This window comes from Erithacus rubecula (assembly GCF_903797595.1).
Source record: "Erithacus rubecula genome assembly, chromosome: 22".
NCBI classification, from domain to species: domain Eukaryota; kingdom Metazoa; phylum Chordata; class Aves; order Passeriformes; family Muscicapidae; genus Erithacus; species Erithacus rubecula.
Window position 1 is genome coordinate 4,414,784 of NC_136674.1, and position 26,872 is coordinate 4,441,655.

Genomic DNA, 26,872 nt, shown 5'->3' on the forward strand with positions numbered 1-26,872 from the left:
TTATAAAAAGAAGTATCTTCTAACATGCTGTGAAGCAATAGAAGTGAGTGTACATTGCTAAATACAATATTTTGCTGATCCTAGTGCAGTTAAAAGGTTGATTTTTGTTTTGCTTGGTTTGTTGAGCCTGGAGAACACTGAAGGGAGCTTTCATGGCATTCTGCAGCTTATCAGGAGGGGCAGGGGCTGGTGAGCAGTGACAGGAGCTGAGGGAACAGCCTGAAGGCATATCAGGGGGTTCAGGCTGGGTTTTAGGAAAAGGTTCTGAACACGGAGGGTGTTTGGGCACTAGCACAGGTTGCCCAGGCAAGTGGAGGAGCCCCATCCCTGCCGGGATCTAACAGTGTCACCATGTGGCACTTGGGGACATGGTTCAGCGCTGGCTGTGGCCGTGCTGGGTTAACCTTGGACTCGATGATCTCAGAGGGCTTTTCTCACCTCAACAAGTAGATAATTTTGTGGAACATCCCCCCCTGAGAGCTGCACCTTTAGCACCTTTGGCCCGGCGTGAGAGGGAGCGGAGCCGGTCCCGTTCCGGGCGGAGCGGAGCCTGAACCACCCCGAGCGGAGCGGAGCCGGTCCCGCTATAGGCGGAGCAGAGCCTGGATCGTTCCGGGCGGAGCCGTGCCAGTCCCATCCCGGGCGGAGCCGTGCCAGTCCCGTTCCGGGCGGAGCAGAGCCTGGATCGTTCCGGGCGGAACCGATCCAGTCCCGTTCCGGGCGGAGCAGAGCCAGTCCCATCCCGGGCGGAGCCGAGACAGTCCCATCCCAGGCGGAGTCGATCCAGTCCCGTTCAGGGCGGAGCAGAGCTGATCCCGTTCCGGGCGGAGCCGTGTCAGTGCTATCCCGGGCGGAGCCGAGCCAGTCCCATCCCGGGCGGAGCCGATCCAGTCCCGTTCCGGGCGGAGCCGTGTCAGTATTGTCTCGGGCGGAGGTGTGTCAGTCCCGTTCCGGGCGGAGCTGTTTCAGTGCTATCCCGGGCGAAGCCGAGCCGTGCCAGTCCCGTTCCGGACAGAGCCGTGTCAGTGCTATCCCGGGCGGAGCCGAGCCGTGCCAGTCCCGTTCCGGCGGAGCCTCCGCCCCTCCATGGCCGCCATGGCCGCTCCGCCGCCCGCCGAGCCCCCGGTGCCCCCCGGCCGCTGCCGCCCGTCGCTGCTCTCCGTGGAGCCGCTGGTGTTCCTGGCCACCATGTCGCTGGGGCTGCAGGGCCCGCTGGCCACCCAGTACTTGTGGGACCGGCTGGGAGCCGAGCACGGCTACAGCGACCGCAACAGCAGCGACTCTGCCGGCTGCGGGGACGGCAACGCTAGCGCCGACCCCCTGCGGCAGGTGGGGACACCGGGGGAACGGGGGCGCCCGGGGGAAAGGGGAGCTCTGGTGTGGATGAAGGACTCAGGGGGAGAGTCCGAGGGAGAGGGGAGGCACGGGATAGATTGAGACCCCGGGGAAAAAGGGGAATCCGTGGGATTGGGGAACCACGGAGGGAGTGGGAGGCTCACGGTGAACGGGAGGGTCCCAGTGGAGAAGGAAGGTCTGGGGGAGCAGGGGGAGAGAGGTGCCCCAAGGGGAACAGGGAGCTTGAGAGGGCTGGGAGTCCCTGGAGGCAGAGTCAGGAGGGAACAGGGAGCCCCAAAGGGAGCAGGGAGCTCGGAGGAGTGTGATGGAAGCAGGGAGCCCCAGGAGGAGTGGGGAGTCCGGAGGAGGAGTGTGATGGAAGCAGGGAACCCCAAAAGGAGTGGAGAGCCTGGAGGAGTGTGATGGAAGCAGGGAGCCCCAGGAGGAGTGGAGAGCCCGGAGGAGTGTGATGGAAGCAGGGAGCCCCAGGAGGAGTGGGGAGCCCGGAGGAGTGTGATGGAAGCAGGGAGCCCCAGGAGGAGTGGGGAGTCCGGAGGAGGAGTGTGATGGAAGCAGGGAACCCCAAAAGGAGTGGAGAGCCTGGAGGAGTGTGATGGAAGCAGGGAGCCCCAGGAGGAGTGGGGAGCCCGGAGGAGTGTGATGGAAGCAGGGAGCCCCAGGAGGAGTGGGGAGCCCAGTGTGGCACTGGGTGCTGCTGGAGCTCCTCAGATGCCTGTTTCTCCTGCAGGAGGTGGAAACCCTGGTGTCCCACTGGAACCTCTACATCAACCTGGGAGGCTTCTTTGCCTGCCTGTTCTCCGTGACCCTCTTTGGCCCGTGGAGCGACAGCGTTGGCCGGCGCCCGGCGCTGATCCTGCCGACGGCGGGCATGGCCCTGCAGACGGGCATCTACCTGCTGGTCATGTACCTGGAGCTGCACGTCGCCTTCTTCCTCCTGGGACGGATCTTGAGCGGCCTCACAGGCGACTACAACCTGATCCTGGCCGGCTGCTTCTCCTACGTGGCCGACACGAGCGAGCGGCGCGCGCGGACGTTCCGCGTGGCCGTGCTGGAGGCGTGCCTGGGCATCGCGGGCATGGTGGCCAGCATCGGCGGTGGCCAGTGGCGCAGGGCCCAGGGCTACATCAACCCCTTCTGGCTGGCCTTTGCTGCCAGCCTGGCTGCCACTCTCTATGCCGCCTTCTTCCTGCGGGAGTCGGTGAAGGAGAAGAAGGAGGCCAAGCTGTTCACGCTCAGCCACTACAAGGCTGTGTACAGGCTGTACACGGCGCCGGAGCACCCCAGCTCCAGGTGGAAGCTGGCTCTGTACTCCCTGGCTTTCTTCCTGATTGTCACCGTGCATTTTGGAGCCAAGGACATTTACGTTTTGTATGAGCTCGGCTTCCCACTCTGCTGGACATCCGACCTCATCGGGTACGGCTCGGCCGCCAGCTACCTGGCTTACCTGAGCAGCCTGGTGGGGCTGAGGCTGCTGCAGCTCTGCCTTGAGGACACCTGGGTGGCAGAGATAGGATTGCTCTCCAACATTGCTGGGCTGGTGGTGATGTCCATCGCTACCACAACGCCTCTGATGTTTGCAGGTGATGCTGAAGGGTCTGTTTCTCAGGCTGGTAGTGTGCTTCACGGGGAGTTAAGGCATGTGAGGAAGTTCTGCCTCGTGCACCAAGACAACTGTGCCTTGCTGGGGGCAGTGTTGGCCAAACACTGAAGTTGGAAGTGCATCCATCTAGTTCCTAGAATATTAGGCTTGCCAGAACTGTATTACACTGCAGGCACAGACTGAAGTGCCTTATGATACCCAGGAGGGTTAATTGTGTCTAAATATAGCACAGAGACACTGCCAGCAGCTGGAGATTTCTGTGACTGACTTGGGAGACTTTATTTTTATTTTCTAATGTGCTGTGTTTTGCTCACAGGTTATGGAATTCTGTTCCTTTCCTTGGCACCCACTCCAGTCATCAGATCCAAACTCTCCAAGCTGGTCAGTGAGAAAGAACAAGGTAAGGAATTAACCACTGTGCTTAAGCCAGATCCTGAAACACTTTTTTCTTGGAATATTGAAACCAGACTCAGGGGAGGTTAGGAGTTCCCTGACTCTTCTGGAATCCTGTGCCCCTGCATTCACCCTCAGGCCCAGAGTAACTTTTTTTTTTTTCCAAATAATTGTCATTCTTTGATTCAGGTTTGCTGCATTTCTGAAATGAGAACAAGGGAAGAAAAGCAGGAATAGTTGGTTCATCCCTACATTTCCAAAACATTTACAAGGAGCAAGAGTTAAATTTATTATGTAACAAGGAGAAAAGAGCTATTTTCCCGACCATGACTTTTCTCTGTACATCAGTAACTGTGGGAAGAACCAGGTGGTGTTGGAGGGTTGTATCCCTGACCATGGTGAAAGATCATGGGTAATCTGTAGGAGCAGCATATTTGCCTTTTGTCCAGTTCTGTTTTTGGAGGCTTTGCACTTGCTGTGAAGCACAGCATAGGAATGTCTGCGAGGCAGACAGGGGCAGGAGGGAATTTGGGTGGCAATGGTAGAGAGGTGATTTTGCACAAGTCATGTTTCTTATTTTAGAACGGCCACGGCGCATACAGCAGATTTATGGTGCTAAATCTCCTGCTGGACTTAATGTTTAACGAGTGATAAGAGGTGCTTGGCAATAAACAGATCTATAGAGCCCTGGCCTGGAGCATTTACAGTCCAGCTGGTGATGTCCTGGCCATCTCCTGCAGGTGATGGGGTGGTCCTGGCCACAGGCCAGTCCTGTCCCACCTCACCACGCTTGATATTCACTCACTTTTCTGATGGCAAGTGCAGAACCTTGGAGAGATTGGCAGATCCAGCAAGGGTGATGTGTTACAGCTGTTTGCAGGCAATAACCATCTGCCTATCTCACCATCAACCTCTTATCTCTCTTTTCCAGGTGCTCTCTTTGCTTCTGTTGCCTGCGTGCAAGGGCTGTGCTCACTTGTGTCTACAGGAGTGTTCAACTCTCTCTACCCTGCCACCTTGCACTTCATGAGGGGATTCCCATTTCTCTTTGGGGCTATACTCCTCCTTATTCCAGCAGCTATCCTTGGGTAATTTACTTCAAATGTCCAAACTTTGTCATTCAATGTCATATGGAAAATAGTATTTACTCTTATGATAGAAGCTGGCAGTTTTTAAGGCATATGTTCAGTTATGGTTGTGAGAGGGGGTCTGGTGCTCCAGTAAAAAAGGGTGCAGGTCATTTCTTTTGGAATCTGAATCCCAGGGATAAACCTGCAGCCTGAGTAATGTAGCTGCCAATATTCAAAGTGTTTCAAAGACTCACTCCACCCTCAGTGGAATCCAAAATCTGGAACTGAATTTGAAAGTTCTTCATGGAAGAGGTAGAGCTCTCTCAGCAGCCTCCCTTCCTGTAATTTCTTTAGTGATTAAAGGAGAAGTTTTGCTGTGATAGAAAACAAATCCCCTGGTAGGTTTTGGGAGAGGGAATGTGTTGGGATTTGCACAAGTGCAGCAGCTCCAGGCAGGGTCATTTTGTTTTGTTCCTCTGAAACTTTTAAGACTCACTCAATTCAGCAATATCCCCATGTGCTTTTGAAAGCTGAAACTGTTCATTCTTTTCTAGGTGGATACAAATCTGGGATTCAAAACACAACTATGACAACTTCCAAGATTCTTCCCTGTCCCCTACAAAAGACTGAATTTAACAACAAGGAATTGGCCAGCACAGCAGTGTCCAGCTAAATATTGCACTTTATTCTTCCCTCAAAGGACAGATCAGTGTGGGGGGGACACCCTGCTTGTCCTTACTAACTTTTAAATGCCTGATAATTGGAAATCACTGGAGAAACTTGATTTGGAGCTGTGAATGCCTCCTCAATGTTGTGTTGGCTCACCTGAGAAAACCCAAGAGACCCAAAAGCCAATCAAACTGTTATGGGCCTTTTGCAAGGCTGATTTGTGGTTTGGTGGGGCCAGAAAGCTCTGCTGTGATTTTAGTGGGGAGAGAGGACTGAGTTCTGATTTAATTGCAAAGCATTTTCCCCTCAGAATATTCCAGTGTGCTGCAGGTGAGCACCCAACAGTGTCCTGCTGGGGGGAAGATCTGTGCTGCAGATCATCACATTGCCAGTAAAAACCCAACAAATGTGACATGCCAGACCACAAAATCCTTATGGAGAGGGATAGCTTAGCACGGGAGTGCTGTTGCTGTCCTTACTGACTGAACCAGCTTTAGTTTTGCAAGTCAGAAGTGTCCTAAGGAGAGGATCTAATCCATGGAGTTTTGGTAGGAATGCCAGTGGCTTGTCCTGCCTGTCTGCAGCTCAGCCCAGGATCTCAGAGGTGCCTTTGAGAAGTAACAGATCATCTGAGAATACTGCAGTGCCAGTAGAATAAATCCTGGGTTGGGAGGGACCCATGAGGATCCTTGAGGCAACTCCTTCTGTAGGTGCCTTAGTTGACAGTTGCCAAAAACTGTGAAGTTAAGGAGAAAATTGTCAGAATTGTTCCCCCCTTATACTGCAAAGCTGAGCCCCAGTTTGATAGGTGTGTCCCAGTAATGTGAAATCACTGCTGTGCTTATCCAGAGCCTTCCTCAGCAAGCTGGAGTGGGGACAGGACCAGTGTCTCTAAGATTAATCATTTTTATTGTATGTATAATCTTGTGTTAATGACCTCATTTCTGCTGCCTGTCCTGGGATCTGTTGATGCCAGCAAGCAAACTCCATGTTCATGGTGCTTGTAATTGTTCTTTCCAATGCATTACCTGTGTTGCTGCAATCTTTTTTTTTTTTTCTTCAACATGCCATAAACCATCAGTTCTGTGCACACTGCAGTGCACACGCTGTTCAGGTACATTCAGTAATGACTTTACTATTACTTTCAGAATAAATAAAACCTCCATGCTCTTTTATGGTTCATGAAACTCTGGATATCTTGTGCTGCTGTTAATATTGTTTGTCCTTGATTCGCTGGGGGCTTCTCTCCATTATTTGCATTCTCAGTCCTTTATTGAAGACTGCAGTAAAGAAAGAGCAGCAGGAATTTTTCTGTCTCGTGGAGAATGAGTGTGTGAGAGTGAAAAGTCAGGGAAAATGCTGGTTTGGAACTTGCAAGCAGCCAAAGCTTGCTTTTCCTGACCACCAGAGTAAAGCTTGCAGCAGAGCTTTGCCTGAAACCTGTCCTTCAGTGTGCAGAAAATGTGAAATGCTTGTACCCAGCTTTGTCCCTGTCCATTGGGAGTTTGTGGTAAAAGCAGAAGTGGGGAGCAGAGAAACAGGGAGGCTTTAAGAACTTGGTGTTACGCCACTTGCTGCAAGCAGTTATGCCAGGGAATTTGGGAGTTACAGGTCTGACTGCTGGGCTAAGCCTGGAATTGGCCTCCCTGAGGAACAGGGCATGCTGTGAATGTTGCAGTAGATGTTTGTGGCCCAACTGATTGTGAAGTGAAATCCTCTCCCCTCCGTGGGTGCTAATTTAGTGTTGTGCAGTGAGGTGAAACCTTTGTCTGCGTGGGGGGAAATTCAATGGCAGCAATTATGCCTTATTAAAAAAATTAAACCAGAGTTTTTCTAGGCTGTGCTCCAAGGGTTGCAGCAGTGGAGCCCTGGCTGGTGACAGCAGGCAGAGTCCCTGGGGGTGCAGTGCATCAGTGCATGCAGAGGAGAGTGGGCAGTGAGGGGTTCCTGCAGGGAATGATGCTTGGGAATGTCAGTTCTGCTTCACAGTGGCAAAGGAAAACAAGTGTGAAAAGCCTGCAGGGAGAAAAGCATGTGACACAGACAAAGAGGTGGGGATTTAGAGTAAAAACCAGGTTTATTAATAATGCCTGATTGGATAATTCCAAACACTTTAGACATGGCAGAGCAAAGAATGAGGGAGGGTGAGGGCGGGGGAATTAATTTCTTTGGGACTGCTCCAGCTGGAAGGGGCTGGGTGTGGGATGTTTTGCCAGAAGTAGAGCAGGTTGATAAAGGTGAAGATAATGATGGGGAAATAGGAGGAGTCACAGTCTGGGCAGCTGGAGATGGGATCTTGTTTCAGGTGAGACACCTGAGCTGTGGAGAACAAGTAAATCTCCACAGAGTGCTGGGTGAGGAGGCTGCAGAGCTCCTGGGAAACAAGACACAATCATCTTACCAGGTATTACTGAAGGGAGAACAATCCTTAGGACTGTTTGGGACTCCTTCAGAGGCCATGGAGGCCTTGACATCCAGTTCCTGAAGGCTTTTCCCTGAAGCAGCTCACAAGAGACTTTCATGCTTTGGCAGATTCACCTTTGGGCTCATCTGCTGGCTTCTTGCTCTTGTATTTGGAGATTAGATGGATTCTAATTCTGATAAACACTGGGCAGATATGGCTATTAACCTTTCACTGGAGAGCAAAGATGCCATTAGCTGTGAGCTGATAAGAACTATCCATAAAACACTAGAATTAACTTCTTTTTTTTTTTTTTTTTCCTGAAATATTTGTGGATCCAAGCCAAAAGGAAAAAGTGCTTGTGTTCCTGACACAGTTAAAGCAGGGCTCCAGGGAGAGCCAGGAGGGGGACAAGGTGGCTGAGACTCTTTGTTGACTCCTGAAATTCTTGAGTTCTTCTCAAACAGGAAGAAGAGCCTGCTGCATCTTCAAGATATTTTAAGGTGAGGAGCTGCAAAAAGCCCTTAAGGAAGAAGCAAGTGCTACTTGGAATTGCATCCAGCAGTGAGTAGGGGTTGTGGTGGTCAGCAGAGAGATTCACCAGCTCCTGCTGAAGGCACAAACCATGGGAGACCTGCTGTGGGGCAGGATAAAATACAGCCACAGGGTAGAATAACTCCACAAGCACAGCAAGTAGCATCATCCCTGCATGGATAGAAGTTTTCCAGGGTGACAATCCAGCCTCCCGTGCCCTGAAGATACAGACCTGATAAAGTGGTGAAGCTGAGACTGCAGATGGTGGGAAGGAGGGTATTTTAAAAGCACTTTTTGCAGAGATCCTGCAGAAACTTCACAGGAACTAACCCCAAATTTCCACTGCCAGGGTTAAGAGCACACAGTGGTTTTGCAGCACTGGGAGGTGGAAGTCTTTTGAGGAGGGCAGGAGCTCTTGTGATAAAGGGACATTGCTGGGAAAGATAAAGCACTTCAGAAGGCCCCTGTGGGTTATCTTTCCCAAACACAAAGATTTTGTTAGGGCTTAGTTTTTATTTGCCCTTTCCTGCTCTCAGTTTCTGACCACAAGGATACTCCTGGGGCACGCAGCAGAGCCACACATTCCTCTTAATTGCTCTTCTCTCCCTTGAATCCTCTTATGGTGGATTCTCAACAATTCTCCAGTTTTCAGTTTTCCAGAGGTTCTTCCTCTTTGTACGTGTTTCTGGAGGAAGCTGCAGCTGCTTTTGGGGTCACATACCCCATGCATGTCCTGCCACCCCACAGGAGCACATGGAGAACACAAAATCCATCCCAGAGTCCAGCCTGGCTTGGCTCCCCAGTGAGTGCCCCCTTTGGGGGCCAGGAGCTTGCATTGGAGGGTGAGGAAGGAGTAACCCACAGGTTTTCTCTCAAAGATGGGAAAAAGTCAGGAGGGATAAATTTGGACCCCCACAAAAAAAGGGGTCAGCTGGGAGTCTCTGAGGCTGCTGTGCTGGGTCTAGCTCTGCCCCAGGGAGTGCAAACAGTCCAGGCCATTCTCTGACCCAGCCGAGGAGTCCCGGGAGGAGCGGCCCTGCAGAAAGCGCAGGATTTTGTCAATCGTGGCCTCCTGGTACTCGTGGGACCACCTGTACCCGAGGGGGAAAACGTGATGTTTACTTGTTCTGTCGTGTCTGGTGTGCCACAAGATAGCTCAGTTCATTTCAGTTAGGAATCAGAGACCATTTTTCTTCCACCCCAGCTCTCTAGGAGCTCCCTTTTCCCCAGGGATGATGCAGAATGTCCTGCCAGGCTGGGATGCACAAAGGGTGGGGGGAAAGAAACCCAGGTGAGCTGTAAAACCTGCCAGCATCACTCCTGCCTGAGGATTGGTGTCCTCCCAGCAGTGACCTCTCTGTCACCCAGAGGAGAGACAGCACAACACCAGTAGCAGGGTTGTGGTGGGAACCTTTGTTCCCTGCATGCTCTGGAACACCTGGAGTGACTCAGTGTCCCTTTGACCTGTTCTGCCTCCCTCATCTGTTTGTCCCAATGCCCTCAGGCTCTTTGCTACTCCTTATGCAAGTTGTTCTGCCCAGGTGTCAAGGAACCCCATGGCACACGTGGTGCTTACATGATGCCATTAAATTTCAGGACAGCCCTCATGTCCTTGGGAAGCGTTTCTGGATCTGGCCACTCAAAATGGTCTGTGACAGGTACAATGTTCTTTCCAGAGTTCAGGGCTGTCACAATCTCCTGCAGGAACAGAACATGCAGGTGCTCATGGTCTGTATCAGTCCCTCACCAGCTCCCTCCCACTCCTGTGTCCACACAGCTCCCACCTGGTGGCATCTCTTACCTTGTGTACCCAGTCCTTGCACTCAGGGTCCTCCATGCATTTATCCAGTGCATTTGGTGAGAGGACCAGCACAAAATTCCTGGCACTCAGGACACTCTGGATCAGCTTATCTTCAAACTTCCCTGCCTCCAGCTTCTCCACGTCGATGAACACGCTGAAGCCGTGGAGCTGCAGGTGCACCTTCAGCAGGCTGGTGGCAAGAGGGGACAGCACCATGAGCAGAGGTTTCATTTGCTGTCTCACCACATTGGCTGAGACATGGTGAGACAGAGGAGCTGGGAATGAGTGCCAACTCCAGCCCAGCTGTTTGGGAACATGCAGAGAACACAAGGAGCTGACATTGACTCCATGCTGTGATCCCTAAGGAGCTGACATTGATTCCATGCTGTGATCCCCTTGGAGTGTGAGGGAAGGGTCAGTCAGTGCCAAAGTGACAGTGACAGCACTGAGAATTGGTCTGTCCACTGTGCAGCATGTGCTGTCCCCTGTAGAAGATGTTACACTCCCTAAAGCATACCCCTGGGATGCCATCCCATGAAACAGAGAAATTCCTTCAAACGAAATCCCCCCTCCCTTACCGAAAACCCCGTTATCGCTTAGGATTTCTATTGGCTCTTAAAGTTACAAGTTAATTGGTTATTTTATTACTTAGAGTTTTAAGATAATTGGTTAGTTTGTAAGTTGTAGTTTTTATTGGTTAGAAACTCAATCCTTTGGAAACCTATATAAAGTGTTTTGTTATTTGATATAATTAGACCGTTGCCAGCATTCCCTTCGAGGACAATAAAGTTATCCTTGGAACTTTGCAGCACCATCTCAAGCCTTTGTTCTTCACTAGTGAGTAGCTAAGGGCTCTGCATCTGGGGTTCAGAAGTACCTGGACTCAGGGCTGCAGACCCCGGGGTTGGAAAACACCCAACCCTAAAAAACAGCTACAGTCCCCTTTTGCTCTGCAGCTTTTGGCAGCCTCTCCCTCCTCCCCATTTTCCAACAACCCACCCTCCTTCCCCCTGGGCTCCCCTGCTCCCTGCAGGGCTCACCTGGCCAGCTGCGAGCCGGTGCTCCTCCGGTAGCTGATGAACACATCGGTCCCGTTGGACGTGGTTTGCAGCGTGATGGGCGAGTGAAGCGTTTCTAGGCAGCACAAAACAACCACCAAAAGTCAAAAAACCCCCCAGCAGCTCATCCCACAGAGCCCCCCACACCCTCCCCTCCCCGGGAGCCGCACCCCTGGCCGCGGTGAGGATGCGGACGCGGTGGAAGCCGGTGTGGATGTGACAATCCTCCTGCAGCTGCTGCTCCGTCACCCGGTGCAGGAAGTTGCGGTCGATGCCGCAGGTGAGCAGGTTGTAGGTGTACTGCCGGAATTTGGGGTCGATGCCCCCCAGCCAGTCGGCCAGGTTGCTGCGGTCACACGTGGAGTAGTTGGCAAAGGTTTTGAGCTCCGTCAGCTCCCGGAAAAACCTGGGGGAGGAATAAATGGAGCACCAGCAGCACTTAGGGAAATGGTAACACAACTTTTACCTGCTCAGGTGGGAGTGCAGCTCTGTGCCGGGGGGAAGGATGAGCTCCAGGAAAAGGGAGTGCTGGACCTCGGGACACCAAGGCGTGAGGAGCTCAGCTAAGGTAAGTTCCCATCTTTCTGGGTAGCTTGCACGATCCCACCTGCCCTGTGCCATAGGTGATCTTTCCCCCAATGACACATCTGCCATGCAGGTTTACAGAAATCTCTCTGGAACTGCAAGAATTGCAGTGGAAAAGCCCTGCCAGTCCAGGTTTTGCAGTTAGAGGATCTCTGTTTCTGTTTTTGCAAGAGGGGAAAGGCAGAGACCTTGTCCCCTTGTGGTGATGGCCCTGAGGGACCCCAGTGTGCCCTGGTGGTGGTCCTACCTTTTCCGAGTGATGCTGGAGTCCATCCCCAAATCCTTCTGCAGCTCCTGCTCCGTCAGCCTCAGGAGAATGTCCCCATCCACTTGGTGATCCTGCCAAGAGAAATCCAGGCTGGGTGAGAAAAGCTGGGTGAGATGCTTACACCTCTGCTGCGAGATGGGGCAGGATTGTCCCTCCTCCAGCACAAAGCCCTACCAGGAAGCTCTGGCAGTATTTGTTGAATCCAATCTGCTGCAGCCACGTCTGCACCTCGCAGGATTTCCAGTTGGGAACCGTGGGCAGGATGCGCCGAGGAACCTCCTCCCCTATCATGCGCAGCACCTTTTTGGCCAGGGCAGAGGTGGTGCTGCTGGTGGAGTAGCACACGATCCTCTTAAGGCTCTGCGTGGCCCCGATCTCACTGAAAATCTGGGGACACAGAGGGAGGAAGTGTCACTTTGCTTCCCCTCATCCTCTTCCCAACAACTGTGCCGGGCCAGGCGAGGCCCAAAGTGTTTGGTGACACCAAGATGCAGATGTGGCAGCCCTTCCCTCTGCCATCACCTTCCTCCAGGCCAACCTACCCTTTACCTGTGTTTTCTTCTGCCTGGCTTTGATGGCAGCCTCGGTGCAGAGGTAGAAGGCGGCGATGCACTGGGCTTCCAGCCGGGAGCTGTCCAGCAGGGGCACGAGGCGCTGCAGGTCCTGCGCTGTCCTCCCCTGGATGTTGTCACTGCTGCCCAGCATCTCCCTGGCGAACTGCTCGGGGTCCAGCGAGGCGATGAAGGGCTCCACCAGCGCCAGCGTCCCCGAGCGCTCCACCTCCTTCTCGATCTCCTTGTTGGTGGCCAGCACCGTGATGGCCAGGCAGGCGTGCAGCCGGATCAGCTCGTCGTCCTTGGAGAAGGCCAGGGGGAAGAGCCACTCTGCCGCCTTCTTCTCGATCATCAGGCGCTGGTTGGCCTGGCCGCCGTACATGGCGCAGTTGGCCAGGGCCATGGCGCAGTGGCGCAGCACGGCGGGCTCTGTCCAGCGGCACCAGTACAGGATGCTGTCCAGCCCTCCGTCCGAGATGAGCTGGAAGCAGGTCTCCTCCGAGTGTTTGAACATGTGCTCCAGGATCCCAGAGACGCTCTGAGCCAGCTGGGGCACATCCCGCTCCTTGGCTAAGTTCAGGATTACTCCCAGACCGATCCGGGCAATCCGGTCCCTGTGGGAAGGAGAGGCAGGTGAGGAGCAGTTGGATGTGACAACAGTGACTGCTGTGGCCTGTGCCTTGGTGACATTTATCCCAGGGCAGACAGATGTGTCCCTGTAGGGCAGCTGACATGCAGTGCAGCAAGGGTGGTGTTGGGGGAACCTGTCTGGGTCTGATGGAAAATCTTGTGATGGGGTGCACAGCCCAGGACCCCCTTGCTGAATGCTGTCATGCTCAAGGTAGGATCTTCATAGCAATTAACAGGCAGGGCAGGTTAATGCCAGGCTAGAAATGGAGCATTGCTGTGGTGCTGTTTTGTGTTTGGGAGTGAAACTTGTTTGTCCCCTAAGCACTGCTTAGGACAGGCTTTCACACCTGGATGAGCAGCCAAGCAGCCCTGCCCACAAACAGAACACAGGGGTCTGTCAGTCCTGGGATGAGCTGGAAGGAAGCTCTTTATTTCCACACCTTGCACTATTCTGGAAGAGGACAGCAAGAGCCTGGGGTAGGTGGCCAAGGGCCACCAGCTGCTGCTGGGCCATGGCTGATCTTGGGAGGCCTGTGCTTAAAATGACACCTGAATGGGGCTGCACCTTGAAAATGCACTGAGGAAGGAGGAAATCAGGTCATCATAGAATGATTTGGGTAGGAAGAGACCTGAAAACCCATCCAGTTCCAAGCCCCTGCCACAGGTAGGGACACCTTCCACCAGACCAGGGTGCTCCAAGCCCTGTCCAACCTGGCCTTGGACACTTCCAGGGTCCAAGCCTGTGCCAGAGCCTCACCTCCCTCTGAGATGAGCTCTTGGCTGTGCTCCCATGAGTTGTCCTGGGGCAAGTGTCAGCTCCATTCCTGCCCTCAGAAGTGGCCATTTGGAGCTGCTCTGATGATGGAGTGCCCAGTTTGGGAGGCAGCACTGGCACAGGTCCCCATGCCCTGCTGCTCACGAGGGCAGTGGCACACTCAGTCCCCAGCAATGGTGAGGTGATGCCACGCCAGCCTCTGTGCTGGCAGGCAGGAAGAGCATTTCTGGGAAACCTGTGACCCACAGGGCTCTCACTGACCTTGGGGTGGGTTTGACAGGAAATGTTGTGGAGAGCCCTGGGAAAAAAAAAAACAACAACAACAACAAAAAAACCAGCCCTTGGCCTGTGTCTGGCTCTGAGCCCAGACTCAGCCATGGAGCTGGATGACAAACACAGCCCCAACAGGCCCCTGGCTCCCTGAGCTGCAGGATGGAGCCAGGACCTGTCCAACTCTCAGCTAAACACCTCTGCTGCTGTGCACAGACTGGGAGAGTTCTGTACATGAGAGACTTGGACCCAAAGGGGAACCCCACACCTCTCTGGAATCCCATGGCTGCTCCATGACCCTGCCCATGAACTACTCCTGGAGCAGAAACAACAACTCCAGCAAATGCTTTCTCTTGTTAAGAAGCTGAGTGCTGAATTCAGACCATGCCAGTGATGCTTCCTGGGATTAAATTCCACCCTAATGGGCTTTCCTGATTTAGCTGCCACTTATTTTTGCCTGCCAGTGCATGAAGTGAGGCCCAGGCTGTGAGTCCACAGCCCTCCAGCGATAGGCAAACTTTGGCCAGGCTCTCTCCACATACTTTCCAGAGCCCTGGTTGGGTTGGGGTGCTCTGAGGGAGAGCAGAGCTGGCACAGTGCATTTGGGGGGCTGCAAGGGTGAGCTGTGTGTGGGTGCAGTGATCTGGATGTGTCAGGTGCACATGCACCTTTGTGCACACACACACTCAGGCACACACTCCCACCCCACCGTGCCCATGCTCTGACAGAATCTCAGCACCTCACCTGTCCTGGGCAGCAGCACACACATCAGAACTAGGGGCTGGGGGCTGCTGAGCATCTGGCCCCTCCTTATGGCTTCATTCCAGCCCTGGTCAGCAGCAGCAAGGCAATGGGAAGTAGATTTGTCCTCCTCCTGCTCCTGCTGCAGTTATGGCTAAAGGGGAATCACGTCTTGTTCTTTGGGTCAGATGCTCTGACTCAAGCTGAGCTGGCAGCCAAACTGACTGAGCAGGGCTCAGGAGGACACCCCAGTCCTCACCAGCATCCCTGAGCTGGGGCTGGTTCTCCTCCCTCCAGCTGTGGGGGAAAGGACCAGCTCATGATCATGGCCTGGACATGATTCAGGGTCCCTGGATGTGGGGGGATGTGGTGGGGATCCGAGGGGGTTTGTGCAACTGGGAGCACCCACAGCAGGGAAATTTGGAGGGGAGGAAATGTGGGGCATTGGTGAAGGTAGGTCAAGGCCAGGTTGGATGGAGCTAGAAGCAATCTGATGGAAGGTGTCCCTGCCCATGGCAGGGGGTTGAGATGAGGCGTTTGAGGTCCCTTTGACCCCAAACAGCTGGGGAGGGCTGTGCAGACTCACCTGTTCTCCGCCACCAGGATCTGCTCCAGGAGTTTCCCTGCCTCGCACTTGGTCTCCAGCTCGGCGGTGTAGAGCAGGTTGAGCAGCAGGTCCAGGCCCCCCTCCAGGCGGATCACATCGCACAGCACCTTGGCCACGTCCCTCCCCACGGCGGGCATGCCCCAGGCCTCCTCCACCAGCCGGAACACCTCAGACAGAGCCGCCCGCAGCCCCTCGGCGCCGCTCGCCCGCGCCGCGCTGCCGATCGCCCTCCGCAGCGCGGGCAGCACCCGCTCCAGCGCCTCCCGCACCTCCGTGCCCACCCCGGGAGAGACCCCGCCGTGCCCCCCGCCCGCCCAGCCGCCCGCCCGGCTCACACACTCGGGCACGGCCAGCTTCTCCGCGCTCGCCATGGCCAGGGACCGGCCCAGGGTGTGCAGCGACAGCAGCAGGGCGAGCATGGGCGGCCGCTAGCGCAGCATCCCCCGCGGGGACCCCGCGCTCCTGCGGGGCGGGCTGGGGGGGGAGGATGCGCCCCGCTGCCCCCTCCGCCCTGCCGGGATGCGGAGATGGAAGCGGAGCGGGATCCGCCTTCCCCGAGCCGGGCTCAGCATCCCGGTCCCCGGGGCTGATGTCACCGGGAGCAGGCGCCGCCTCTCCGAGGAGGGGCTGGGTGCCGGCACTGCAGCCCCCTCCCGCTGCAGATCCCCCCAGACCCCTCCTGCCACCGGCCCCGGAAGGATTTGATAGAAGTGGCACTTGGGGACATGGTTCAGGGGTGGGCTTGGCCGGGATAGCGGCTGGAGTCGGGCTTTGAGGGGTTTGCCAACCTAAATTTTATGATTCTGTGATTTTGGCCTTTCAGTGCTTAAACAGGAGCTCATTTAAGAAAAAAATAATAAAAATAAAGGGAGAAGTGACCTTTTACAAGAATAGATACCGACAGGACAAAGGGGAATGGTTTTAAAATAAAATATGAGCTATTTAGATTAGATATTAGGAGAAAATTTTTACTTGTAGAGTACTTACTCATGGAAGCTTTGGATGTTCCAAACCTGAAAGTGTCCAAGGCCAGGTTAATGGGGCTTGGGGCAACCTGGTCTAGTGGAACGTGACAGGGTTTGCAATTAGACATTCTTACATTTTTAACCCAAACCATTCTATTCCACAGCCTTCCCTGTCCAGCCTGAGCTGGGGCTTGTCCTGCTGTCCCCATGGCCCACATCCCCCCCATTGTGCCCGAGCTGCCGCTGCGGTGTCACTCCCGTGGCAGGCGGGGACCCCCACGCTGATTGTGCAGGACCTCAGTGACCAGCGAGGGGACACAGGGTGGAGGTAAAGAGCACCGTGGTGGTCACGGTGAGGCTGTGACCCCCCCTGGTACAGTGTTCTGAGCCCGTTTGGTGCCAGCAGGGGGGTAAATACCCATTGCTTGGTGGAAATTCAGAGCAGCTCTTCTGGGTGGGCTCGGGATTTGCATGATAAAGGAAAGAGCAGAGGCAGCCTGGGTCTCTTTTGTTTTCTTTTTTCCAGGCCAGACGTGCTCAGGGCAGAAATGCTTAAATGCTTTGGGCACTTCTCGGATGTGCTGGGAGGAGCGGCTTAAATTCTTGACTCCAAAACCAGGTTGTTGCCAGGTCAGCCTGAGACTTAAATTCGAGTTGATGTTTGGATGTGACAGAGTCGCTCTTAATCCTCTCTGAATCCACTACGAAGCGACAGACAGAGGAAAGGGACATCATCCCACAAGGAAGGACGGCAAACAAGGCACCCCGAGGAGTGCAAAACTGCCGGAGAAGCTCGGCACAGAACCAGTAAGGATTTTCCTGATAAATTATTATTAATCGGGGGCCATAGGGGCTGTTGCAGTGTAGAACAGCAGAGGATTTGCTGCCCAGGGGCAGCAGAATTCAAACCATTCCCTCAGGCTTGTCCTGACTAGCCCACAGAGCTGTACTTTGCTTTGCCTTTAGTTTTGCTTTGCTTTGCTTTTTTGGGGATATTTCAGACCCAGCAGCCTGGGCTCTGGAACTGCAGCGGTTCCCAGCCTTGTCCTGGGGGATCAGCCTCATTTCCCTAGTTCTCCTCAGTGGCTCTGCTCAGCCCTTGGCTGCAGGAGCTCCCCGGGGCCCCTTTATCCACCCAACCCCTCTCCTGGGATCTGCTCCTGGCAGGGAAGGGCTCGCTGAGCCTTCGTGGGTCCGTGGCTGGTGGTTGGGAGCCTGGAGCAGCAGGAGGGAGCTTTGTCTTAGCTGATCAGCCAAAGCAGCTCAGACAATGCCCAGCCCTTCTCCCCCAGAGCCTCCTGCAAGCCCGAACCCTCCAGGGCTGCTGTCCCCCAGGACTGGGATGAAGATGTGCAGCACTAAGCTGGTGCTGGCACCTGGGGACAATGCCAGCCCTGCCATAGCTGAGACCAAGGGACAAGAAGTGGGGTGAGGGCTGCAGGAGAAATTTTGCCCCAAAAGTTCAGTGCCCTCAGCTACCCAAGGCTTTCAGCCTGTCTCAAAACCAAATAAAGCTTTTCCCATCAAGATGCCAGGAGCAGACAATGCCAGGATCTGCCTGTGTCTGAGCTGGCAGAGGAAAGACCCCCGGAGAAGCGGGCACCCTGGGGGTTCCTCTCCCCCCAAATCTTGCATCACTTATAGCCCAAAGCTGCACCACTCCTGCCGAGGGCTGAGACAGATCTCATAGAGCTGCTGTCCCAGCAGAGACAGAAGAGGCAGGATTGCTCTCGTGTGCATTTGCTCCTTGCCCCTGATTAAATAAACATCCCAGAGTTATCAGGAGCTGCCAGAAGAGCTGAGTCGACATTAATTAGTAACTGAAAAGATTGGTTGGAAGTGGAATGATGGGAGCAAAATACACAGGCTTTTGTTTGCCTTCTGCAGTGAAAGTGCAGAGGGCTCCTGCCCCTGGCCGCTCACCTCGTGCCTCTGGTGCCCACGCACAGAGATGGCACCTGCCCCATCCCAAACCATCCTGCCTTGGGGCTCCCCAAGTCTGTCCCCAGCTGTGACATTGAGAAAGCTGAAATCCCAAGAATAAGCCCTCCAAAATGATGATATTTTGGGCAAGCATAAGCCCAGGGCTTTTTCGTTTGTCTTCTGAGCGTTGCTCCCCTGTCCTATCTCATTTGGGTTTTTGTTTTTGCCAAGGCCAGACTAGGAAGCAGCTGGTTGCTTTTACTCTGTGAGGTATGTTATGAAATGAATGTGGCAGGACCTCAAAACTGGTTCCTGACTCTGTCCTTCTGCTGTCCCTCCCCACTCTCTGAACAGTGCCCAACCCGCACCGGGGTCTGGGGAGGAGCTGCTTACACTCACTGCAGCCCTGTCCCCCTCCAGACATACCCAGCTCAGTGTGGACTGCGGGGGCAGCTGGGTGGGAGATCATCTCTGCCCCTTTTCCCCTGCTCTGACCTTGGGCTGTTTGCTTTCTCCCTCTGGGGCAGGCTGAGCAAACAGTGGATGCTGGGGCTGTGCTGCGCTCCAGCCTGCACAGTCGCAGGAGGGCTGCGCTCCCGGACACCCAGCATGAGGCTGCTCTTCCCTGCCCTCGTGCTGGCCCTGCTCGCCACCACCCATGCTGCAGAGGGTGAGTTTTAGCCCACCAACCCCTTGCCAGGTGCTTTGGGGATGGAGCAAGAGCAGCTCCTGGGCTGATGGAGGGGCTGGGCAGGGTGGGGAAGGAGCAGATGGTGGCCATGGCCACATTGGCTGTACCCTGCAGGATGGGGAGAAAGCAAGCAGACAGCACATGGGTGTCAATGGTGCCCTGGCAAATCCCTGCCCATGCTACAGCTGGGCTGCCAGCACAGAACTGGGCTCCCAATCCATGGCTCCCATCCCAGCAGGACCTGAGTGGGAGCAGGGCAAGCAGCTGCTGTATCCCCTGGTGAAGGAGTTGACCATGAAGAGGTGGGGTACCCCCAACCAGGACATCCCCAAGTTTATTTTCCCCCATGGAGCTGGGCTGGGGGGGAAGCATGGGCCCCACTGCCCCATTCCACATTTCTGCTCCTGAGCTGTGGGGTGACTTTTGCAGACTCCTGCGAGGGCCGTTGTGACGAAGGCTTCGATTCAGGGCGCAAGTGCCAGTGTGACACCCTCTGTGTGTACTACCAGAGCTGCTGCAGCGACTACTCCACTGTCTGCAAAGCCAAAGGTACTGTCCCCATGGCTCCCTCCTGGCCAGGGCACAGGGGAACGGGGTGGCTGTGGGTGCTCCACACTGTGGGGTCTGTGCTGGGTCAGCCCTGCACCCACCTGTGTCCTCAGGGTGAAGTCAGCTCCTGGATTTGCAGCAGCTCGTGGGGTTTTTGGGAGCTGGCTCATTGCCATCTGGCATGTGGGATCCATGCTAATTGGATAGATTGGATAGCAGGAAAAATGTCTTCACTGAAAGGGTGTTCAGGCATTGGAATAGGCTGCTCAGGTGGAATCACCATCGCTGGAAGTGTTCTAAAAAAGTGTACTTGTGGCACTTGAGGACATGGTTGGCGGTGCTGGGTTAAATTGGACTTGATAATGACTCCATGATTCTATAAATCCATATTGCTGGGAGGGAGCATTTCCTGCTCCCAAACCCAGTGGGAACCAACCTTCTCCCTCCTGCAGTGACCCGGGGAGATGTCTTTGCCTTGCCGGAGGACGACTACCTGGACTACAACCTCACTGTCGACTTTGTCACGGAGGAGGCGCCTGTGGCAGACCCCACAGAGGTGCCCACAACCCCAGTGCTGGTGGACACCACGCCAGAGAGCAAGCCAAACCCTGGGGAGTCACTGCCAGAGGTGCCTGCCGTCCCCCCAGCTGGGTCTGAGGAGCCTGAGGAGCTGTGCAGTGGGAAACCCTTCGATGCCTTTACCGATCTGAAGAACGGTTCCCTTTACGCTTTCCGAGGTACTTTGGGGACCTTCCCCAGGCATGTGAGACAAGCTGCCATGCTGTCACCCTGGGCTGGTGTCTGCAGCCACTCCTGCTGCCCCTACCTCTCCTCTCTCCCCAGGGAAGTATTTCTATGAGCTGGACAAGACCAGTGTGAGGCCTGGCTACCCCAAGCTCATCAGTGATGTCTGGGGCATTGAGGGCCCCATTGATGCAGCCTTCACACGCATCAACTGCCAGGGCAAGACTTACCTCTTCAAGGTGAGCTGCAGGGCTGAGGGTACTCCCAGGGTGGGCAGCACAGCCCCCCAACCCACCCTATATCCCCTTCTGGCACCTTCCATGCACAAACAGAGTGGTTGCCAGATACCTCAAATCCCTGTAGTTGTTCTGGGACCCCAAGCAACCACAGCCTCACGATGGGGCTCCCCAGCATCACTTGCTCCTTCTGGCAGACCCATGGCTGGGGGATGTTGCAGCTGTAACCCCTCTCTGTCCCCCACCCCCCAGGGCACCCAGTACTGGCGCTTTGATGATGGAGCCCTGGACCCTGGGTACCCCAGGGACATCTCCGAGGGCTTTGAGGGCATCCCTGACAACGTGGATGCAGCCTTCGCCCTCCCTGCCCACAGCTACCACGGCAATGAGAGAGTCTATTTCTTCAAGGGTAAGGGCAGCTCACTGTTCCTGGCAGAGCCTGGCACCACTGGGCACAGGCTGGACACCTCTCCAGGACTTGTACCCCACTAATGCCCTGCTCATCCTCTCCTAGACAAGTACTACTGGTCCTACGACTTTGCCCAGCAGCCCACGCAGGCCGACTGTGAGAAGTCCTCCCCCTCCACGGTGTTCAAGCACTATGCCTTCATGAACAGGGACAGCTGGGAGGATGTTTTCCAGCTTCTCTTTGGCAGCAGGATGCGTAAGGACTGGGCCAGCCCCGGGGGAAAGGGATGGAAGGTCTCAACAGCTGGGACTTGACAGGGTACAAGGGATGCAGACACCCAAGGAGGAGGAAGCAATGCTTGGATGAGCCATCACAACCTGCACAGGCCATGCACAGGAACCCCCCAGGCCACAGCTGCACCTCCCACAGCATCCCAATCCCACCCTTACAGCCCTTATGCCCCACATTACCAAACCCATCACCAGCTACCTCACACCACGGTGTCACCACTGGGGACTGTTTATTATCACTGGAGCTGGAGATGCCTCAGGAAAACCCCAGCCCATGAAAGATGAAGCAGAGGAGAAGGGGGCTCAGCAACACAAGGCTGATCCCAGCCACGGGGGTGGGGGCAGCTCCTGGCTGTGCCTGGCTGGTGTCACTGTGACACACAGGATCCCTCAGAGCATTCCCGTGGGTCTCAGAGCAGGTGCTGGGTGCTGTCTGTGGGGCTGGGCTCAGCTCACCCCACACACTGCTGCCCCTGTCACTCACCCTGTGCCCCCTTTGCAGCCGGGGCCAATGGGCCGTGGTACATCAGCCGGGACTGGCGGGGGGTGCCCAGCCGGCTGGACGCTGCCATGGCCGGCCGCATCTACGTGGCCTCCCACCAGCCCCGCAGGAGGAAGTCTCGCCGCCAGCGCAAGAGGTACAACCACCACGGCTCACTGAATCTGGGATTCTGGAGCTGGCTGCAAAATGACCCCGACTCAGCAGGTGTTGAAAGCGATGGGCTGTCAGGCTCCACGTGTGAGATGCTCCAGAGTGTCTACTTCTTTGTAGGAGGTGAGTGCAGGATCTGGGAACGATGCAGGACCAGGGCTGCTGGGGCATGGGGAGGGCTCCTCTCTCTCTGCAGTGTCCCAGGGCTCTGGGATGCAGTGGGAAGGTGCTGGCAGTGAGGGCTGGCAGCTCCCAGAGCTGGGGACAGTCCTGACAGCCGTGTCCCCTTCCCCCAGACAAGTACTACCGTGTCAACCTGCGCACCAAGCGCGTGGACCTGGTGCGGCCGCGCTATCCCCGCTCCATCGCCCAGTACTGGCTGGACTGCCCCCAGCCCACAGAGAGCACCTGATGGGATCCCTGGAGTCACCAGCAACACAGCATCAGCTAGACAGAAATAAACTGTGAGAGCCATGCAGGCTGGAGAGCTCTGTCTGTCTGTCCATCCATCCAAACGTCTGTGCCATGCTTTGCGCAATCCTGCAGTCCAAGCTCCTATGTCCCCAAGGGCTGGTTTTGTCCCCACAGACTGTGCCAGATCCCTGATGTTGGCCCCATCCATGATGTGCCTGTGGCAGCTCAGATCTGCTCTGCCAGCCAGTCCAGTGCCTCTTCCCACTGGAGGAGAGGGACGGTGCCGGCAGCTGCCAGCAGGGAGCAGCAGGGTCAGGTCTCCATCTTCCCCTGGATCACTCCACAGACCCACGTGTGGGTGGCAGTGCAGGGATGGATGCCCATCCAAGTCTTGACACCACTGCCCTGCTCACCTCTAGGCTCTGGCAGTCCTGGCCATGGTGGTGCTGAAGGGATGACCCTTCCCTCAGGACTGGGAATGCGCTCAGGGCCTGGCAGCTCCTTCTGCAGTGGGTGCTGCTGAGACAAGCTCCTGCTCCTGTCATGACTCCTGCCATGAGGACAGATGAACAAACCCTCACCTACTGTCCTACCATCCCCTGAAACCCCAGGGGTTTCAGCTGCAGCTGATGCCCAAGGAGTGCCTCTCACCGCTTCCTCTGGTGGGGCTGGGGATGCCTATGGGGCTGACGGGAGCCAGGCAGAGCCGTGTCCTCCTGTCCAGGTGGCAGAAGACCAGCACTTCCATTGGGGGGGACTGGCTGTGGCACAGGGGGCACTGGCAGCACCTGGGGGTGAGCAGAGTGGTCAAGGTGGCTGTGCCACCCCTGTGCCACTCCATCCAAAGAGACCCCTGGTGCTGTACCTGGAACATGGAGGCATCAGCTGGCCCAGGGCAGCACTGTGGGCAGCTGGGGCAGCTAGAGGCAGGAGGGAGCTTCTGCAAGAGAGGACAGCAGTGGGTGGGTGGTCTGTGCATCCTCATCTGTGTGGGCAGGATGACTGCAGACCCCAGGACCCCCCTCTCACCGGCAGCCGGGGGACAGAGCTGGGTGTTGTGCCGGGCCGCCGGTGCCTGACCGAGTGGCTGGGGGGGACACGGAGGCTGCGGGCACTCCGGAGCAGGGGCTGGCTGTCACAGGAGCTGCGGGTGGCTCTGTGCGATGGGCCAGCTGGCATGTCACCATTGAGGTCTGGGGGCTGCCTGGGGAGCAGTGAGGAAGGCCCAGAGGGGCATTGGCAGCCTCCAGAGAGCCCTGCCCAATCCCATGGAGTCCCTGAAGGAGGCTGGTTGGTGCAGGGTGCTGCCCAGCCAGGCCCTTTATCCTCTATTCAGGGGTCCCACACAAGCCTCCCATACCTCATCTGCTCATTCTCCACCACGAAGTCCCGCAGGAGACCGTAGAGGCTGGGCCAGGCTGGGGTTCCCTCTGGTGGGAGCTGCCCTGCAGGGCCATACCTGTCCCCTGAGCCCACCCATGCTTTTGGAGGGTTCCCTGTGACCTCTGTGCTCCTCACTGGCACTCTGGGCAGGCACAGCTGCTGGCGCAGGGAGAGATTTTCCAGCTGCAGGGCGTGGATTTCTTGCTCCAAGGTTTGCAGCAGCTTCTCCCGGGACACCTGGGAGGGATGGGTGGATAAAGAGGTGGGTCAGGGGGGTCCCAGCAGCAGGCAGAGGAGTTCAGAGGAATTCCTTGTCTGCAATACCCTGTTGGCTAGGGGTCTGGTGGTGACCCTCCGGGCCCGGCTGGCATAGTGCAGCGTGCTCAGAGTCTCTGAGAGGCAGCGTGAGGATGGGGAGATGCAGGCGACCTGCCAACGAGGAAGAGATGCAGGGTCACCATCAGAGGGTCATCATCCTTTTCCAGCCCTCCCCTCCACGAGGTGAGACATCTGCTCAGCCTCCTCCATGGTTTTACCATCAGGGTGATGCCCGAGCCGCCCAGGGAGCGAGCCAGCAGCCGGGTGAGCTTGCTGTCCCGGTAGGGGATGTGCGTTCTCTTCCCTCGGGGTTTGGCCAACAGGGAGATGCAGTGTCCTGCCGGAGAATGGGCCACAAAGGATGTGACAGGGCCAGCAGGGCTCCCCCAGGGCGGGTCCCCAGCTCTTACCCAGAGCCAGGAGGCTGCGGTTGATGCTGTTGGCCTCCACAGAGAGCTCCCCACTGGAACCGGTCTCCTTCACCCGCTCGCTGCCAGCCAGGTCCACGAAGCACAGCGTGCCCTGCTTGCTGGGACCAGAGCTGGCCTGCAGAACCAACGTTTGGGGGTGATGTTTTGGATCCCATCACCCCTTCCCCATGGCCCACAGCACTGTCCTGACTCCTGGATCTTGGATAGGATTCCCGTCTGCTCACTCCAGCCCCACCCGTGTATCCTTGGGGAGAGCATGACCCCCACCCCGTGGGGGCTGTTTGCAGCCCGGCGCTGCGCCCTGAGCCCCCAGCCCGCCCCAGGAGCAGGATGTGCTCTCACGGCTCGGCTGTGGATGTGGACGGTCAGAAGGGCGTGGCTGCGGCTCGAGTGCCTGTTGAGGGCATGTGCCGAGGTCCGGCGTCTTTGGGATCCTGTCGGGGGAGGAACTGATTGCACGACGCCTCACATCCCTGTCCCAACACCACAGCATCCACTGTCCACCACCCCCTGCCAGACACGAGCCTGCCTTGGCTCTGCGGCAGAACGGGGAGCTGCTTCTCTTGGCTGCCATCAGAGTGCCACCACCCGGGGCTTAATCCCCGCATATCACGCCCTGGACAAGTCCCAACCCTGTGCCCGTGGCTCAGCACCTTGCAGGAGCAGGCTGACGATGGCCTCCAGGCTCTCGAATTCCACGCTGAGCTGGTTCTCCACGTAGAAGCCGCGGGTTTTGCTCCAGCGCAGGGGCAGGGCGCACGGTGGCCCCGGGCTCAGCAGGTCCCGCACCTGGGGACACGGCAGAGGGAAGGCACCGGGGCAGCGGGACACAGGGGGCCAGCAGGGCGGGAGTGGGCGGCTGGGCAGGCAATTACCTGTTCGTTGTAGATCTCCAGGTAGGAGGCACTGAGAGCCAGGTCAGAGCCACGGCTCCGGCTCTGCTCCAGGAGGCAGGTGAAGGACCGCTGCATCAGCCCCAGCACGGCCGGGGATGCCGGCTGGACCTCGCTCTGCAGAGGTGACAGGATGCTGAGCGGTCACATCGGGCACCCCACTGCTCCCAGAGCCCACGACCGGCTGGGAAGAGCTCATCCCACGACCAGGATCAGGTCAGGTTGTACCTGGGCGAGCGGTCCCATCAGAGTGTAGGTCTTCCCCGAGCCGGTCTGCCCGAAGGCAAAGACGGTGCAGGAGAAGCTGTGGAAGATGCTGAGCGTCAGGCACGGCCGCTGGCGGTGGCACTGCGATGCCACCTCCCGACACAGCCCCGGCAATGCAAACGGGCCGGAAAGGCCCAGCGTGGGGCGGATGGAGGGTTGGGAACCGCGGGACTCACCCGTCCATGGCCAGCTCCACCAGCTGCCTCATCCCGCTGCCTTCGAACACAGCCTCCTGCGAGGCGCCGGCATCGAACACGGCGCTGAAGCCGAAGGTGGCATCGTGTCTGGCCGCGCTTACCTGGGGACAGCGGCGGCTCAGGGGGTGCCGCAGCCCCCCAACCCCGACACCCCGACGGGGAGGTGGCACTTACGTGGACGGCGCCGTCACCGAGGCTGTGCACAACCTGCTGGTCACCTCGCCGCGTCTCCGTGCAGGTCAGTGGCCGGACCCTAAAGGCGGGGTGTGGACGGGGACACAGAGGTGTCTCTGCATGGGGACCCTGGGGAGCCCTGCTGTGACCTCGTCCCTGGCAGGAAGGTTCCTGCCGCGTCCCTGAACTCTTTTGTCTCCCCTTACCTTAGCACCACTCTCAGACGCGTCTCTCTGCCCTCCACGGGGCGCTCCCGCTCCTCTCCAGGACTCCTTTGGGGAACAGAGGGCAGCAGGGTGGTGGGTGACCCCCGGCTGGGGGGTTCTGCCCGCGGGCACCCCGGGGGCTGGGGTAGAGGGACCCTCGGTCATGCTGTGCTCACACCGTCCTCCCACCTCCTCTGTGCCCTGAGGCATGGCAGGGGACTGAGCTCACAGTCCCTGCCATGTCGCCGCAGAGAGACGGTCCCCCCAGCCTTTTTGGGGTGCTCCCCCACCCCTGCTGCCTGTATCAGTCGGGCAGTCACCGCCCAAGTCCTGCTGCTGCAGGACAGGATGGCCTCTGTCTCCTCCGTCTCCCCGACAACTTACGGTCTCTCCTGGCCCCGTGGGAGCGTTCTGGGCCGGGGGTCCGGCTGGGGGTCCCCGCCCCGCTCCCCCTCTGGTTCCATGCGCCCCCCAGCACCCTGTGCTCGGGGTGCCCGCAGCGCCCGGCCGGTCCCGGCGGGAGCCACCCCCAGCCGGCCCCGGCTGTCCACACAACCGGTACCACCGCTCCGGTTAAACATTGACCGCTGCCAGCCCTGCGGGAGAGCGGCGGTGGCACAGCGGGGGCGAGCGGGGGAGGGCGGGAAGGCAGGGAGGGGGGACAAGGGGCGGATGCCAGGTCGGTCCCCGAGCCCTGGGATCCTTATGGGCCCCACCGTGCCCCGACGGCGGCGCGGGGCAGATCTGTAAGAGCATCTGATGCGGGTGCTGGTTCCTGGAGATGCTGGGGGGTCAGTCGGGTATGTCGGGGCTCTGTC

General features: G+C 57.0%; 4 protein-coding genes across 7 annotated transcripts; 2 read left to right on the forward strand and 2 right to left on the reverse strand.

Moving 5' to 3' along the window:
• Positions 1 to 881: 881 nt before the first annotated feature.
• Positions 882 to 6,275, forward strand: SLC46A1 (solute carrier family 46 member 1). Of its 4 annotated transcripts, none has more exons than XM_079325150.1 (6): positions 882 to 934; positions 1,044 to 1,329; positions 2,084 to 2,936; positions 3,273 to 3,356; positions 4,281 to 4,437; positions 4,974 to 6,275. In XM_079325150.1, the coding sequence occupies exons 2-6, from the start codon at positions 1,087 to 1,089 to the stop codon at positions 5,047 to 5,049; spliced, it is 1,413 nt and encodes a 470-aa protein (XP_079181276.1). In that variant the 5' UTR covers positions 882 to 934; positions 1,044 to 1,086; the 3' UTR covers positions 5,050 to 6,275. The 4 variants fall into 4 exon arrangements, with proteins under 4 accessions (XP_079181276.1, XP_079181275.1, XP_079181274.1 ...); XM_079325149.1 differs by having other exon boundaries at positions 895 to 934; positions 1,018 to 1,329; XM_079325148.1 differs by having other exon boundaries at positions 912 to 934; positions 992 to 1,329.
• Positions 6,276 to 8,066: 1,791 nt separating this feature from the next.
• On the reverse strand, positions 8,067 to 16,041 carry SARM1 (sterile alpha and TIR motif containing 1). The gene is made up of 9 exons (XM_079324824.1): positions 15,292 to 16,041; positions 12,285 to 12,903; positions 11,910 to 12,122; positions 11,715 to 11,806; positions 11,053 to 11,288; positions 10,865 to 10,958; positions 9,825 to 10,014; positions 9,600 to 9,721; positions 8,067 to 9,114 (listed from the first exon to the last, which is right to left on the reverse strand). Exons 1-9 carry the CDS (start codon positions 15,729 to 15,731, stop codon positions 8,985 to 8,987), a joined length of 2,136 nt encoding a protein of 711 aa, XP_079180950.1. The 5' UTR covers positions 15,732 to 16,041; the 3' UTR covers positions 8,067 to 8,984.
• Positions 16,042 to 18,733: 2,692 nt separating this feature from the next.
• On the forward strand, positions 18,734 to 22,249 carry VTN (vitronectin). Its single transcript, XM_079324830.1, has 8 exons — positions 18,734 to 18,870; positions 19,321 to 19,440; positions 19,893 to 20,177; positions 20,284 to 20,423; positions 20,673 to 20,829; positions 20,935 to 21,084; positions 21,622 to 21,894; positions 22,068 to 22,249. The coding sequence occupies exons 1-8, from the start codon at positions 18,744 to 18,746 to the stop codon at positions 22,181 to 22,183; spliced, it is 1,368 nt and encodes a 455-aa protein (XP_079180956.1). The 5' UTR covers positions 18,734 to 18,743; the 3' UTR covers positions 22,184 to 22,249.
• Positions 22,250 to 22,273: 24 nt separating this feature from the next.
• Positions 22,274 to 26,606, reverse strand: KIF12 (kinesin family member 12). Its single transcript, XM_079324825.1, is given in 17 exon segments — positions 22,274 to 22,475; positions 22,599 to 22,735; positions 22,837 to 22,973; positions 23,051 to 23,125; positions 23,215 to 23,389; positions 23,546 to 23,805; positions 23,893 to 23,997; positions 24,105 to 24,223; positions 24,297 to 24,432; positions 24,660 to 24,751; positions 24,971 to 25,172; positions 25,175 to 25,327; positions 25,439 to 25,514; positions 25,654 to 25,775; positions 25,849 to 25,927; positions 26,055 to 26,120; positions 26,439 to 26,606. Coding segments are annotated over 17 exon segments (2,079 nt in total). The 5' UTR covers positions 26,519 to 26,606; the 3' UTR covers positions 22,274 to 22,410.
• Between the last annotated feature and the right edge of the window lie 266 nt (positions 26,607 to 26,872).

Coding starts and splice junctions, on each gene's coding strand:
- SLC46A1 (XM_079325150.1), top strand. CDS start 1,087: ATGGCCGCCATGGCCGCTCCGCCGCCCGCCGAGCCCCCGGTGCCCCCC. Junction 1,330..2,083: donor GCGCCGACCCCCTGCGGCAG/GTGGGGACACCG, acceptor TTTCTCCTGCAG/GAGGTGGAAACCCTGGTGTC. Junction 3,357..4,280: donor GGTCAGTGAGAAAGAACAAG/GTAAGGAATTAA, acceptor TCTCTTTTCCAG/GTGCTCTCTTTGCTTCTGTT.
- SARM1 (XM_079324824.1), bottom strand. CDS start 15,731: ATGCTCGCCCTGCTGCTGTCGCTGCACACCCTGGGCCGGTCCCTGGCC. Junction 9,722..9,824: donor GCAAGGACTGGGTACACAAG/GTAAGAGATGCC, acceptor CTGTTCCTGCAG/GAGATTGTGACAGCCCTGAA. Junction 9,115..9,599: donor CTGAAATTTAATGGCATCAT/GTAAGCACCACG, acceptor CCTCGGGTACAG/GTGGTCCCACGAGTACCAGG.
- VTN (XM_079324830.1), top strand. CDS start 18,744: ATGCTGGGGCTGTGCTGCGCTCCAGCCTGCACAGTCGCAGGAGGGCTG. Junction 19,441..19,892: donor CACTGTCTGCAAAGCCAAAG/GTACTGTCCCCA, acceptor TCCCTCCTGCAG/TGACCCGGGGAGATGTCTTT. Junction 20,424..20,672: donor GCAAGACTTACCTCTTCAAG/GTGAGCTGCAGG, acceptor CCCACCCCCCAG/GGCACCCAGTACTGGCGCTT.